The 14,582-nt window shown below is 35.0% G+C and overlaps 1 protein-coding gene across 1 annotated transcript in view; it reads right to left on the reverse strand.

The window, feature by feature from the left end:
- Positions 1-14,582, reverse strand: part of PRKN (parkin RBR E3 ubiquitin protein ligase) — a 675,490-nt gene that overhangs the window by 460,284 nt on the left and 200,624 nt on the right. Inside the window, exon 3 of the mRNA XM_066546681.1 lies at positions 6,018-6,255. Within this exon, the coding sequence (XP_066402778.1) occupies positions 6,018-6,255 (238 nt within the window). The remainder of the gene's footprint in view (positions 1-6,017; positions 6,256-14,582) is intronic.

Genomic DNA, 14,582 nt, shown 5'->3' on the forward strand with positions numbered 1-14,582 from the left:
AAAGAAAGGTAGCTGGCAAAACAAAAAACAATGGAAGCAGTGAAGAGCACAAAGGAGATTCAGGACTAGGACAAGAAGTATAAAACTTATCAAATAAGAAAGGAAAAATGGAGAGGAAGGAAGACAAGTGCTTTAGTTCCAGTTTCTCTTTTAGAAGAGCTCTCAGGCCCAATGAACTCAACGTTTGTGAATAAAACACATCACTGCAATGAACATGGCATCAGGTTATGGCACTGTACATTGACAGGAAGTTTAAAATAAAAAGCCTAACAGTGAAAGTCTAACAGTTTAATGTATGTAATGAAGGCACAGTGATAGCAATTAACAATGTGCCAGACCTAACCACTACCACAAAGAGAGCTGTGCAGGAATTCAATGCAGGAATTTTGTAAAAATTTGTTTTGAACTTTAAAACAGAACTGTACATATAGTAAATTTACAGTATGTAATGAAGACAAATGCAGCCTTGCTTCCCAGAAACTATTTGTTAAAATCAGGACTACTGTATTATTTCTGAGTTGGTAATTTGTTCTGCATTTCTTAAAAAGGTAAATTAATACCTTCCCTTTTCTGGGTGTAGATTGATCCTCAAATTATTATTGCATTTAATATTTGTTTGTAATTTAATTTATTTGCATTTAATAAAAAGTTTGTAAGGTAATATATTAAAAAAATCTGAATCAAATGTAGGCTAAATCACAATGAGCTGCTTGACGCATTTTCATTTAAATTAAAAGTAGTTTAATCTTAATACAAAAGTAAACTGTCAAGGCACCAAATCAAAAAATAAATAGTAACCTAACTAGTTACTTGAATATTTCTACTGAAAGAATACATTGGTTGCATATTAAGTAATTTTTCCACTTTTTCCTGTCCAGCAATACAAAGCTTATTCAAATGGAGTCTGTGAAAGAGGACTATGATAAGAATCATGTAACCACCATGAAATGCTGTATTAATATTTCAAGAAATTTAAGAAAGGTCAGTAAAAGCGCTCTGGCACTTTGTTTTTAAAACAAAATGTTGATAACTCTAGGAAAAAAGGCCTAATTACTAAATGTAAATTGCACAGAATACTGATTTTTCCTGTTCAAACTGCTGATTTACAATACCATGGACCTAAGTTATATTTAATTAATTAATTAATATTATAATTAAGCCACAAATTATTTGTACCCGTGACAAAGGAAAAAAAATCTTTATACTGATTAGTTTCCTTTGAAAAAAAATGCAGTTAAATAACACAAGAAATTTTAGGAATCCTTTTTTATCTCTTTTAAGGGAATAGTAAATTCTTAGATATTCGTATTCGTAACACAGAAAAGCAATATTAGGTCAGAGCTTCATGTTTATGCACGACAATAAAAATGTTCTTTCCAGGCTGGAAGCCATTCTGAAAGGATGAGTGCTCACATTTTGTTGGAATTCTCGAAAAGGGATAAGAAAGAGCTGCAGTTGTTCTCAGCTCGGTACTGGGCAGTAGTACTCAGCCTTGCACCGCATGCAAATGGGGAGGTAGATGTACACCATAACCCTGTCCAACTTAGATCTAATTTGTGATTATAAGGTCTAAAAAACTGTGAAGTAATTGTACAGGTACTTCAGCAGTTTAGACTACTCATTTACTTCAAACAGATTTTACACAAAAATTCTTATCCTTTTAGGCTTTTTGAGTGAAAGAATTATAATAAAGTGTAATATCAATTAAAGGGCACAGGAATTTTTCACACATAGTCATCAGAATACTATTCAAAAACTAGTTTTAAATGTTAGCAATTTAAATGGTTAAATTGATACGGGTTTTTTATTCACCAAGGCTTGCCTCAGAAGCATGAACAGATCTGACTAGTCCTAAATTGTGGCTTTCCCTTCTAAGTGTTTTTATTGTCTCTTTCATGGAATCAGACTCTTACATGGAATGGGCACCAGTTCATCACTTCACGCATCACTAACAATACTGAGGTTTTGGTAATGACAGTTTCATCTGCCTTAACTGATACTTGTAGTATTGGGAAAGACAGGAAGTTTAAACATATATTAGGTTTTGGTAAAGCATTTCCTAACTAGATGGAAAATAGTCAGTCCCTCTTTTTGCTAGAATTTACAGCTTGACACAACTAAGTCAGTATATACCAGTACTTTATTAACTCTTCTGTGAGCTGAAGAAGATGCAAAGATAAGGAATCAGAGGTGCCTTGCATGGAAGCATTTGTAAAAGTCTGCCTAAAGGATACCAGGATTTTTATTTGGAACTGAGCAGATGAGCATTTATTTTAAAGTTGAAAATAAAAAACCCTAACTAATGATGACCACATCTACTTGAGTCAGACAAAATAATAAACCAGCTGATAATGGATTAACCTGGAAATTACATAAGTAGCAACATTCAAGTCAGCTTACAGAAAACGTATTCTGTTGAACTATTTTTTTTCATATTACAAATTTGCTTGACATCAGTCATACATTTACAAAGGGGAGGGAATGGGATTCTGCAGTCTCATTTCCTGCCTAGCACCACCCATACCAATTCTAGGTTGAAGTCCTAACTTCATGTTTCAGAAAAAAATGTTCTACATTTTTTTAAATGGACAAATGTGGAGAATTCTTGTAAGCTAGGATAATTTGCATTGATGGTTGATTTCCTGGCAAGTTAAAATCCATGTGTGGTATTCGCATTTGCTGGCTTGCACTTTCTAGACAATGAGAACAAAAATCCTAAAACAGCTGGTAAAATCTAATATTCCCAGATTACCAAACTTCCACTCCACAGATGCCAAAACAAATATAAACCAATGATGATGTGCATTTTTGTAGGATTCTCATGACTCAGCTCCTGAACCTTCTAACAGTTTAGTCATCTAAACAGTAAGTTATACTGGTTTTAGTTATGCAAGTGTCAAAAGCAGAGAAAAAACCATTTTCTTCACTCCACTCTGTTTTCTGTTTCTACTTCCAAATATTCTATTGGCTTTCTTGAATCTGAAATCACGATGCATTCTCATATTTAGCAGATGAGTCATACAAACCCTTATGTTTTACAGATTCATTATTTTTCAGATAGAAATCAGAGAATCGTTAGAATTGTTAAGATTAGAAAAGGCATCTGAGGTCATCAAGACCAACCATTATCTCTTCATCTTATACATGTACCTACTGACATGCAACCTTTATGGAACATAGGCTCATTTACTTACATTGTGTTTATTAAAGCTCTTTGTCCCAGATATTGGAGAGAGGCAAATTAAAAGGCGGTGAAGTAGAATGAAAGTCTTACGCTGAGATTTTTTTACATGTCCACTAGAAACTACGTGATGTTTTCAGAACAAAGAAACAACAACAAAACAAAGAAAAAACCCCAAGAAAAACAACAACAAAAACCGAGAAGAAAAGGCATTTCTATTACTTTTGTCTGCAAAGACAGGAAACCTGGAATTCTTTCATGAAGAGATTATTTGGATCCATTTTCATTTTTTTTTTCAACTTGTTAATGACTTTCAAACTTCTGAATTTCTCATAGAGAAACACACTGTAGTCTAAAAAACACAGTGCAAATAAGGTGCATCTCCAGACCAGTCAGGAGCTGGTTTCATTACTCACACAAGAGTAGGGGTGAGCTGGGAGGAGGATGTCCTGTTACATGCTTCTGCAAGGAGCAAATTATATCTTTGGTGGAGATACACTGCCAGGCCATAAGGGTTTTTGTCTCATCAAGTGCAGAAGTTCATACTACCTAAGTATATTGCTGATATAATAGCAGTACAGCATAACAAGAGTTGCCTCTCTCCTGGTTTGTCTGGTGGAATTTTGGTCTCTAGGCATTGACATAAATACTTCAAAAATACTATTTTAGCAGTCAAATGCTGCTAAAGATTCTGGGAGACGCTCTTGCGATGTGAAAATTACCACAAACATTTTTCCTCAGAAATCAAAGGAGGGCAAATAAAATAAGGGCAGGAACATGGGGTCAGCATAACAAATAAAAATAACTTAGGCTTCAGAAAGACTTACAATCTTAGTGTTTACTGTTGCAATTATGAAATAGCTGTGTAGCACGTCAGACTAAACAATATTAATTTAATCAATTAATTAAACATTTGCCTCTAAATTTTATGTTTAAATTTGTCATGTACGCATGGAACAATAAAATTATACTCCATTCAGCTGTCGAGGTTGCTGCTGTAGACTGATGTCCACAACCATTCATCTCCTAGGACACCAACTTGGTAAGTATAATTTCAGCTATCAATGATGGTACCTATTTGCTTAAGCCACTCATTCCCACTACTATTAGTCATTTCATTTAGGCCAAAGGAAATCCTTGCTACACAGTAAAGATAACTGCAAAACTGATCTTTGGAATAATCTTTCTTTTTTTTTATTTTAAAGTGACTACAAATTAACTCACCCTAAATCCATAAGGAAAAATATAGTTCCCCATATTGAACAAAGGGATAGAGCTGAACAGACAAAAGGACAAATTTTAATAGTGAGAATCAAAACAAGGAAAGAAATTAACAGGCCTTTAAAAAGAACTTATTATTAATATCCTTCCACAAAGAACTATCAATCATTAAAGTGGGTCTTCTTTTTTTTCTCTTATGATAAAAAGTCTTTTTAATTTAATCACAGATAAAACTAGTCCACATATTTTATCAATATATTTTGTCCTCATGCATTCTGCCACGAAAATATTTGCTGCAATAGAAGACACCTATCAGTTAATGCTTAGCTTCACAGAGTTTGTAGTCTGTGGATAAAAATGTCACATGACACATCTTAGGAGTCCTTGCACATGTACAGACTATTCTGTAAAGTCAAGCGCAGCTATTAAATCCCTCTACATGTGTACAGTAATGAAAAAATAAATATGTGGTAATGTTTAAAAGCTCACACTTTTGCCTTTCATCTGAGAATAAACCGAGGTTGAAGACCTGTCCCTAGTTTACCATATTTAAATCAGCATGCACCCCTCTTATCTCATTACTCATTCAGATTGGGAGATGTGGATCATTAAGCTGGGTACTAATTTGCTCCTAAACCACACTCATTCATCATTAGTTGTCAGTGAGAGGTTGACCAAGTCAGTTGTGGAATACTTCTGTGACCCTCCCATGGATTGTATATTTTCTGCATGAGCTACTTAATAAATTCTTTAGAAGTTATTTTAATGGTTTTAGTAGCCATTTTGTTAAGCAAGATGACTTCTGTGGCCACGTTAGTCACAGAGGTATCTCTGTCACAATTTATCTTCTGTACTCTGGATATATATGTTTGCTATTACCTTGTGTACTGCACAAAAAGGCTATTTGTGTACTGTTCTTTATAAAAAGACATCTCTGATGGACTATTATGATAAATCACAACAGTATCTGGTATTGCACAGAATGATGTATCTTCACTGGGGCAAATGTGTCAGTAAGATAATTTTGCAGTAACCTGTGCCTCAGATTATTTTTCACAATGAAGATATTCTCAGTAAACATTTGGTGGATGAAGAACTACAAATGTCCATAGTATGAATCATCACCATCATGTGGTGTGCCAGCAGAGCTTTAGTAAATCTTAAATAGATTGTAAATATTTTTATAAAATGTATGGGTATGAAAGCATCCCAACAGATTGGGAATTAAGCACATTTGGAAGGCATAAGCTGCCCAACATTCTAGTTAAGGAAACTTCTATGATGGAAATTTTACAGAGACTATATTTTGCTTTCTCATAGACCTCTGGAGGTTTTGCAATCTTATAATAATTTATAAAAATATGAGCATAATACAAGTTAGATACAGGAGCAACACAAGAAATCACTAATTTTATCCACAAAGCAAAATTATTTTTCTAGAAGACACATCAGATGCTTATCATCTTAATATTGTTGTATTTTTTGTTTAATAAATAGAATAAACCATATATTTTGGGGGCTTTTCCCCTGTGGTATGGAACTAGAACTGTTCACCCTAAGAAAGAAAAAAACACATTAAAAATGTATATTGAAATGTACTAAGTCACCAAATTACCTGATTTTTCAGCAGGAAGTGAAACACTGTTTTTTCCAGGATCCAGAATAACTGCCAACCCTGCAGAGACTGATGGGAGGATGCTGGTACTGAGATCTATGCGAGTTAAACTCTCAGGTTCTCTTTTCCAGGCTTTTAGAACACCTCCAACACAGCTATGCTCTGTCCTCTCCTTGTTCTGACTGTTCTGTGGACTCTGAACAATATGAACAATGCTCTGCTGGGCCAGGTCACAGTTCTGTAACACAAAACCAAAATTGTGATAAATAATTAATTGTGACATAATGGACAAAATCCCTCTATCTCCAATTTGTTATTTGTTAAATGACTTCCAAACCATTTTGTGGAGAATTTCAGTGTGCAGTAATGGAGTTTAAAGCAAAGTGACAAGTGTAAATTGCTGGAATTAGGATTACTTGCATTGCCAAAAGGGTCACAACACTTACAAGTGCTAAACATTTAACAAAGAAATAGTGGACCAGAGCCAACGGCTCTAAATAAGTCAGGTTTATTGGCACAGAGTAAAAAATCTCCAGAGGGAGCGTTACTAAATCAAGCTCTAAGAATATTCAAAACTTAAGAGGCATTTGCACAGATAGTGCTGAAACACACTCTTCATGTCACAATTTAGGGTCAAACTTGATGATCACAGGGAGTTCATGAACAAGCTACTCTAAAATATTTTTATAATCAGGGACAGGAAAGATGATGCTACTGATGAAGAGTGATACTATTTCTTCTCTGTAATGTAATTTTTAGTTTAAATCTGGTTTTAGATGTAGACTCAGTATGAGTTTTCCATTCTTTCCAAAAAAGGCATTCAACTGTTGATTTTAGATGGACTTGAGAGAAAGCCTGTGGAAGATCTCACGACTGTTGTGACCATTCATGATAAAACAGAAGAACTGCTAGCCATTTAGTCCAAAATGAGATCATTTTATGGTCTCACATATTCAGAAGCTTCTCCTCCTTTCCTGTCCTCACCAGAGGTGATTCTTAGACAGTCTTTCCAGAATGTGTGTCTTAGAAAATAGCAGGGTAAATAGGGATCTTGTGAAAGGTTTATACATGATAAATCACGATGTCTTTCAGCATTTTCACCTTGCTCAGCATTTTCACAATACAGAACAGAAAAGCAAAATATTATGTAAGAAATAGAGTTTACAGAGATTTTGGAAGACCTATCATTAACAAAGTTCTTTCAAAAGGACTTGTACTGATCTTTCCACAACACACCTTGCAAGAAAAATTGTTCTTTATTCAGTGATACCTTCTGGAGACCCACACCTAATTCTTCAGTGTCATGAATGAACATAAGCATCAGCCTACACAGAAAGTGGGTAGTCTATCAAAAAATTAATTTTCTAACTCTCTGTAGCATCATTAGGTTGGCCATCTCTGCTGTGAAATGTCAAGACAGATTGTTGAATGCATTTGGGAGAAACAGAAAGAGTTCTGATGCATTTGTATCTACATTTGTATCATCTGATCTCTGTATCTACACAATTTTTAACAATTGTCATTTGTATATGCAAATACTATACCCACTTTAATTGCAAAAGATTCCTTTACAGATATTTTAGTGCTCTTTATACCCTCATTCTCCCATGGTCTCTTCTACCACTTCTTTTCTGATCTCTTTTATGTTGAGTGGTTTTCCTTCATGCTCTTACATTATTTCTCAGTACTTCTCCCTCCACACTTTCTTTTCATGCAATGTAATTTAAAGGACAAAAATCTTGATTTTGTTTTGTTTTAATTGAATTTTCAATAACACACTCTCTCCTTAGTGAAGCAGTAATAAGCCAGCAGATATTTGTTAGAGCAAGGACACTGCAGTCTTAATATTCAATCAAAGCAATTATTAGATTTCAACCTTAAAAGATCATGTTGACATTAAAAGTCTCTCCTATTTTTTTTTACCCCTTGTTGCCCATAGCATTTTGACAAGATCCATTTAAATAGCTCAATCATTAAATTCATTAACACAATATACAAAACCTGTCTGTCACTCTAAAACTTCTTCCACTAAGAATACGGTGCAGCATTAAAGAATTTATTAATCTAAAAGAAATTAATAATGAAATTAATAACTAGGCAAATGAGGAGCTCAAAAGTGATCTGCTCAGTTACAGTGAGAGTTTAAAAAGAGAAATAGGTATTTATGCAAAAACTCACAACTTCGGAAACCCCTAATAAACTGTCAATCAGTCATATTCTGTTTTAATGATCACCTCTTCTAGCAGTTTTGCTTGCTTAAGCAGCCAATGTTCTGCCTTTCATTTTTTTCTCAATATTTACTGTCCTTTTCAGTAGGTTGTTTTTTATTTTTTAAATCTTTCATCAGCTCCTGGTTCAGCTCAGTGCCTGATGCTTTGCTACAATCACACTGAAGGGACAGTGCATATGAGAGAATAAAAGAGATGGAAAGCGCTACTTAAACAAAACAAAATTCCCCAACAATTCTACCACGAATGTTTTCAACCATTCTTCTTTGATCTTGGCTGCTGTACATGTTTATTTGCCTGGGTATATCAATTCATCTTTTAAAAGTATAAGTCCTTTCCAGGTTCTTTTTGCAAGCTGAAGGCTTTGTGGTTAGCTCAGAAACAATGGAAAGGCTGACAAAATAGAACTCCATCTATTCTCTCTTCAGCAATATCAAGAACTACATACTTCAGAAAAAGCTGCAAAATTTGCACTTTATGCAGTTCTACAGATTGCCTCAGCTGTTAGAGCACACTGCAAATAACACCAAGGTTGTGGATTTGATCCCTGCATGGGCCATTCACTTCAGAGTTGGACTCAATGATCCTTTTGGGTCTCTTCCAACTCAGAATATTCTGTGATACTGTATATGACCATAGCAATAGTGATTTTGGTATTTCCCTTAATAAAATTTTAAGAGGACAGATGAACATGTTGTATCTGAGCTTTCTTCCATCTCTTTATCTAAAACAAAAACAAGCTTTGACATATTGAACGTCACTACTGATGATGACAGTGTAGATAATGGTCTCAGGAAAGCTTAATTAGTGGATATCAGGATAACTTTCAAAGAGCAGGTAGGAGAAAGACACAACATCCTTTGATATTTAGCCTGTGTAGATTTCACATGGAAGCCACTGAGCAATAACAAACATAGAATCCTAAAGCATCAGTTTTGTAATGTTTTTCTGAGTACATTTGAACTGAATTTGGCTTGTGTTTAAAGGAGGAAAGTAATCCTCAACCTTTGTAAGAAAAGCGATAAAACAGTACAAGAAAAAAATAAAAAGAGTTGTCATCATACATTAATTGTGGAGAGATCTGGACGGGAATATAACCAAGCATTTCCCAGAATATGGGTGATTAATGCTTTATAGCAGATTACATTTCATGGACAATAGATGGGCTAAGTCTGCAGCTTCTTTGAGAAAAGAGGTAGAATTCTAGCTGTTTCTGTGAGAGTTTAGGTTGTGCCTTAGGTTACTATTGTAAGATACAATTATTTATGTCAATGTCACTTTTGTTTCCTTCGTGTATTTGTTTTACGCCTCAGGAAAAATGCTTTTAAGTATATCTATTATTAATGATTCTAGAGATATTGTCTTATCTGTTGATTCAAATTAATGCTTGTGTGCCATATTCCAATGGGAAAAACTGCAAGTGTATAAAAAGTAGATTGTGAAGTATCTTTCACTAGAGCAAAGGGAAGTGAGTCGATCAAAAAAACTATGAAACTCAGTAATAAGGATTGGTTCTTTGGAGAAAATGGGTTTTGGCCAACTTGGGAAAATTAATTCATAGCAGAGAAAATTAAAATTAAAACTTTTTTTCATTCAAGCCTTTTTCCTTTTTTCTGAATTCTCAAGTTGAATTTCACAAGGCTGAATCAGCAAATCCTAAATGAACAACACAATATCCTTTGTTGCTGAGAGCAGTGAGCTAACTAGAAGGTCAGTTGGGAAGACTGAAATAAATTATGAAAAGGGAAGAGATGACTGTGTTTAAGTTACTCTGAAATCCTCTTGTTAGGCTCTGGGGAGACCTCACACTGCAACCTTTCAGTACTTGAAGTAGACTTAGGGGAAAAAAAAAAAAACAACCCACAAACAAAAAACCACAGGGACTTTTTACCTGGGCAGAGAGTGACAGGCCAATGGGGAACATTTTTAAACAAAAATATTAGATGTCAGGAAGAAATTCTTCACTGAAAGGGTGGTGGGGCATTGGTACAGGTTGCCCAGAGAAGCTGTGGGTATCTCATACCTGGAAGTGTTCAAGGTCAGGCTGGCTGGGCCCACCTGATCAAGTGGGTGGCATCCCTGTCCACTGTGAGGGGGTGGGAACCACATAATCTTTATTGTCCTTTCCAACCCAAGCCATTCCATGGTTCTGACAGATTTCTGTTTGATATCTTCTTTACAACATATTTGGGTAGCAATACCAATACTGAAAGGAATTTTCTCAATCTAACAAGTATAAAGCCCACTAGAGAAGTCATGTTTTCTGAAGTGCAATACGGGTAATTTTGAAACTTTTTATTTAAAGAAACATTAGAGCAGAAAATAGTTTGAATCTGAAGTTTTGAACATGCACATAAAAAAGCTTGTGGTGTTTTGCCTTGAAAATGAATTTGATAAATTTCCATTTCCTGCTAACCATGAGTTCGGAGTTTTAAGGTGTTGAGGTATTTTTTTATGGCATATCAACCACAAAGAAAAATCCTTCACACTCCACCTGAGATTCAGTTGGAAATTCCAACTTTTATGCTGTCTAGAGATTCACACCTTTACCCATGAATCCCTGGGGCCTATTGTGGATACAGTAACAGTGGAATTGTCTAATTGCTGCCTATTTAGATCAAGCAGATCTAAACAGACTGCCTGATGACATTCCCTAAGAGATTCACATAAAGCCAATGATCAAGAAAAGGTATTTTCTATGAATGGTCAACCAAACCCAAAAAGTTAGCTTTCCAGTTTTGTTGGGTTTTTTTCTCCTTAAAAACAGCACAACACATCTTTTCAAACCAATGGGACCCCATGTAAAATTGTAGATTACACACTGATTTTATTGGGAAAATATTTTTTTCAAGGATAATGTACAGAGACATTAAAGATGACCTTCAAAACAGACAAATAAGCATATGAAGTTCCCAGAAGAGAGAGAAAAAAAAGCTCAGCAAGCCTTACTCAACTGTTGCTGTAACCCTTTCACAAGGACAGAGTTCAGGTCTCAAAGGCAGCAGAAACAAAAAGGAAATCAATTGGAAGAGGAAAACTGTTTCCTCCCCTGATCACAATGAATGCAAAAAAGCAAGAAGAAGAAAGCAACACCATGATAATACACTTTTTTACACAGGAAGCTAAAGCTGGTATATTAGTGAATGGTATATTAGCAGGTATATAATGAATTTGAGAATGGAGACTACCTAAAATAAAAACCACAGATATAGCAATAATATTCTGTTAAGCCATGTCGGTTTAAGAAATTGGAAGGAAGATTTGCAAGAAGACTTAACATCTTTTATTTGATCAGCTAATACAGAAAGAAAAATCAGCTTCTGGGCTCAGAGAATCTTATGCAGGTCATGGCAAGGGGAAACCTGAAGGGAAAATTAAGCACTGTTAAAATAATGAAGCAAATCAGCACTCTGATCTGATATCACCATCCATTTGTGTGAATACTGACTGCTCAGTGGCAGTGAACTAAATATTGCTCCACATGGGGCAAGGGAAAAAGCCAGTGCACCACCAGGCCTAAATTACATGGACCACTTAGCAGTTAAATTCCAGCAATCAGAAACTACTTGCTCTTTTATGCTGCTTTGGAATACATCTATATTTGATTTCAGTTCACCTTTTCAGCATTACCAGAGTAATACACTACTGTTCTAGTTTAGCATTCAGAATATTGTGGGTTCTAAGCAACACCTAGAAGTAGAAGGAAAAATAGATACATTATTGAAAACACCACACATTCAAATAAATGTGATGAAAAGATAGAAAACCCTTCACTTAGCAGAAGAGTTAACTCAGACACAGTCAAATTTATATTTTGTTATTTTTTAGAAAAGAAAACAGTTGATGTTGAACAAGGGGAAATAAGTACATACTGTGGGATTTAGTACAGTTCCTTCAGCCAGTGGTCCCTCTGTGTAGCAAGAAGCCCTGATTAGCATTGACAAAAATAAAATCCCCTGATTTACAGTCAAAGACAATAGTTTATCTATTACAAAGGTTCTGCTCTGAATAATACTCTTTAAAGAGAACTAAAAGACAGAATTTTATACTGTCTAGTCCCTTAATGAGTTAATAATTTGCTGGAAATGGAAATGTATTCAACTAAGTCAGAATTCCCTCTCTTCCTTCACTTACAAATCACTTCATGCTTCATTTCCATCTTTTTCACATTATAACAGAAAAACTTAATGCTAATTTCTAGCTCAGTGGAGGGAATGCAGAGTTAATGCTCAGTTAGGAACGTTGCAGGGTTATTACTTTTTGTACACAATCTAAGACCTTAGCAATGCTATATACATATTTCTAAATGGCATTACTAATAAAATGACATCATTATTGTGATAACTTTTCTTGAATGTAGATCTTTTAGCACGAATTCCCGAAAGATATATGAACCCTTCTAACAAATAAAAATGTTTTATTGGCAGCACATGAGACAGTTTGAACATTAAAATACCTGCTTAGATAATTGTTATTCCCTTCAAAACTCTGCATAATGATCTACAAAAGACACAGAAGGCAGCCAAACTTTTTGATATTATGTTTACAAAGCTATTAGTATCTCCACAGTGACATTAAGAACATATCATGCAATATAAAATGGAAGAGAAATAGTCAAATGAACACTAAATTCACATAAAACTTTTCTCAGTAAATGAAAAACTTTTCCCTTCTTGTAATTTCATATATTGTGCACAAAGAAAAACCTATAACCCCCCATTTATTATGATGCCTGTTTAGAAAGCAATAAGACAATGAGACGCTTATAATGCTATATTAAAAATGAATACAATTAAGTTCTCACAACCATTTGTTTTCCTCCTAAACACAGTTGAGTGCACCTCATTATTATTCCATCTTCCACACTGAACTACCTGAAAGAATTTATACTCTCTAAACATGTTATCTCCAGCTGTAAACATAAAAACAGGAAGCTTATTATTTATAATGTACGGATTGCATTTTCCATTGCTTTAGTTTCTTCTCAAGCCACACTGAAACAGAACAAATAACAAATGTATTCTGTAAAATGCTTGAATGAATTACATTTAGGCACATTTTGGCCTGGGTTAAACGGTAATAAAAGGTACTGTGCCCCAAAAAGGTCTCATAAGGAAGCCCTTTTCACAGTGCACAGAGTGCAGCATGGCCTCAGGACTGTGGGCTTTGTGTTATTTGACTAACGTAAGATCTAATTTGTATTTCATTTTTCCCCTTAAATTTTTCTTTGAGAAGGTTTATCTCAGCAAGGCAGACACTGCCAATCTACTTACACTTCTGTGTCTTCACTGAAGGCATACATTAAGTATAAGGGAGTATGTGAGGAACAGGCATAAAAGTGGCCTCACACTGACACCTAATAAGTGTCAAGATATTACTGAGACATGAAATCTATTTGAAAAACTGAAGAGTCACTTACTACCAGAACTCTGAAAATATTTTAAAGACTTCAGTAGTCTCTCATGCAGATGGGGCACTTCAGTGGCAGCTAGAAAGCTGCAGAAATGAATTTGGAAAATTTCCTTCTCCAAAGAACTCGGAAAAAATTCCTATGTGTTGTAAATACTCCATTGTAGAAAGCAAATTTTTCCTGTGAATTTATTTTCTAGGACATCAAAAGTTTAATAGCTATAAATATTTATTTTAATTACTTCAACTAGTCATTCACAGATGCCTTTTTCATGCTTTATGGCCAGCAACTGGTATACATCCAAGCCAAGGAACACTTTGGTCTTCTACTTGTCCCAGTTCATGCATCTATATATCAGTTTGAGCAGCTGCTATGAGAACAGCTGTAAATAAAGCCTAGTGAGCACCCTATGTGGCCCTACTTGGTAACTTCTTAACTTCCTAGTTTACACAGAGACAAGACATCAAATATTTTCGAGAGCTTTCCCTGATTTTACTTGAAGACTTGCTTTTAAATTAGCATTTTCTATAACAGGTGAAAATGGTCTTAGATTTGATTTTTGGGCTATGCCTACCAAAATATCCCAGCAGGATAAGTCTGGAAGATCTATGCAGTGCAATAATGTGCAGCGCATCTACACATCCAACTGGACTTTACTTTAGGACTAGTTTGCCAGAGATATAGTTAGGTATGTTACAGAAGACACAGTTTAGAGATTCTTCCCAATCCCTAATGGGGCATCCATGCTATATCAGAAAGCACTCTTACAACAAATTAATCCCTGTGCCCAGTACATATGGGCATAGTTTGTCACCTCATTTATTCCCACCCCTTATGAAATCATGCCTAATTTTAAAAGGGAGAACACTCATGTTGGGGTTTGGCCTGGCAGGCAGCTAAACATCCCACAGCCACTCCTTCAATTCT

Source organism: Molothrus aeneus, chromosome 3 (assembly GCF_037042795.1).
Source record: "Molothrus aeneus isolate 106 chromosome 3, BPBGC_Maene_1.0, whole genome shotgun sequence".
Classification (NCBI taxonomy): Eukaryota; Metazoa; Chordata; class Aves; order Passeriformes; family Icteridae; genus Molothrus; species Molothrus aeneus.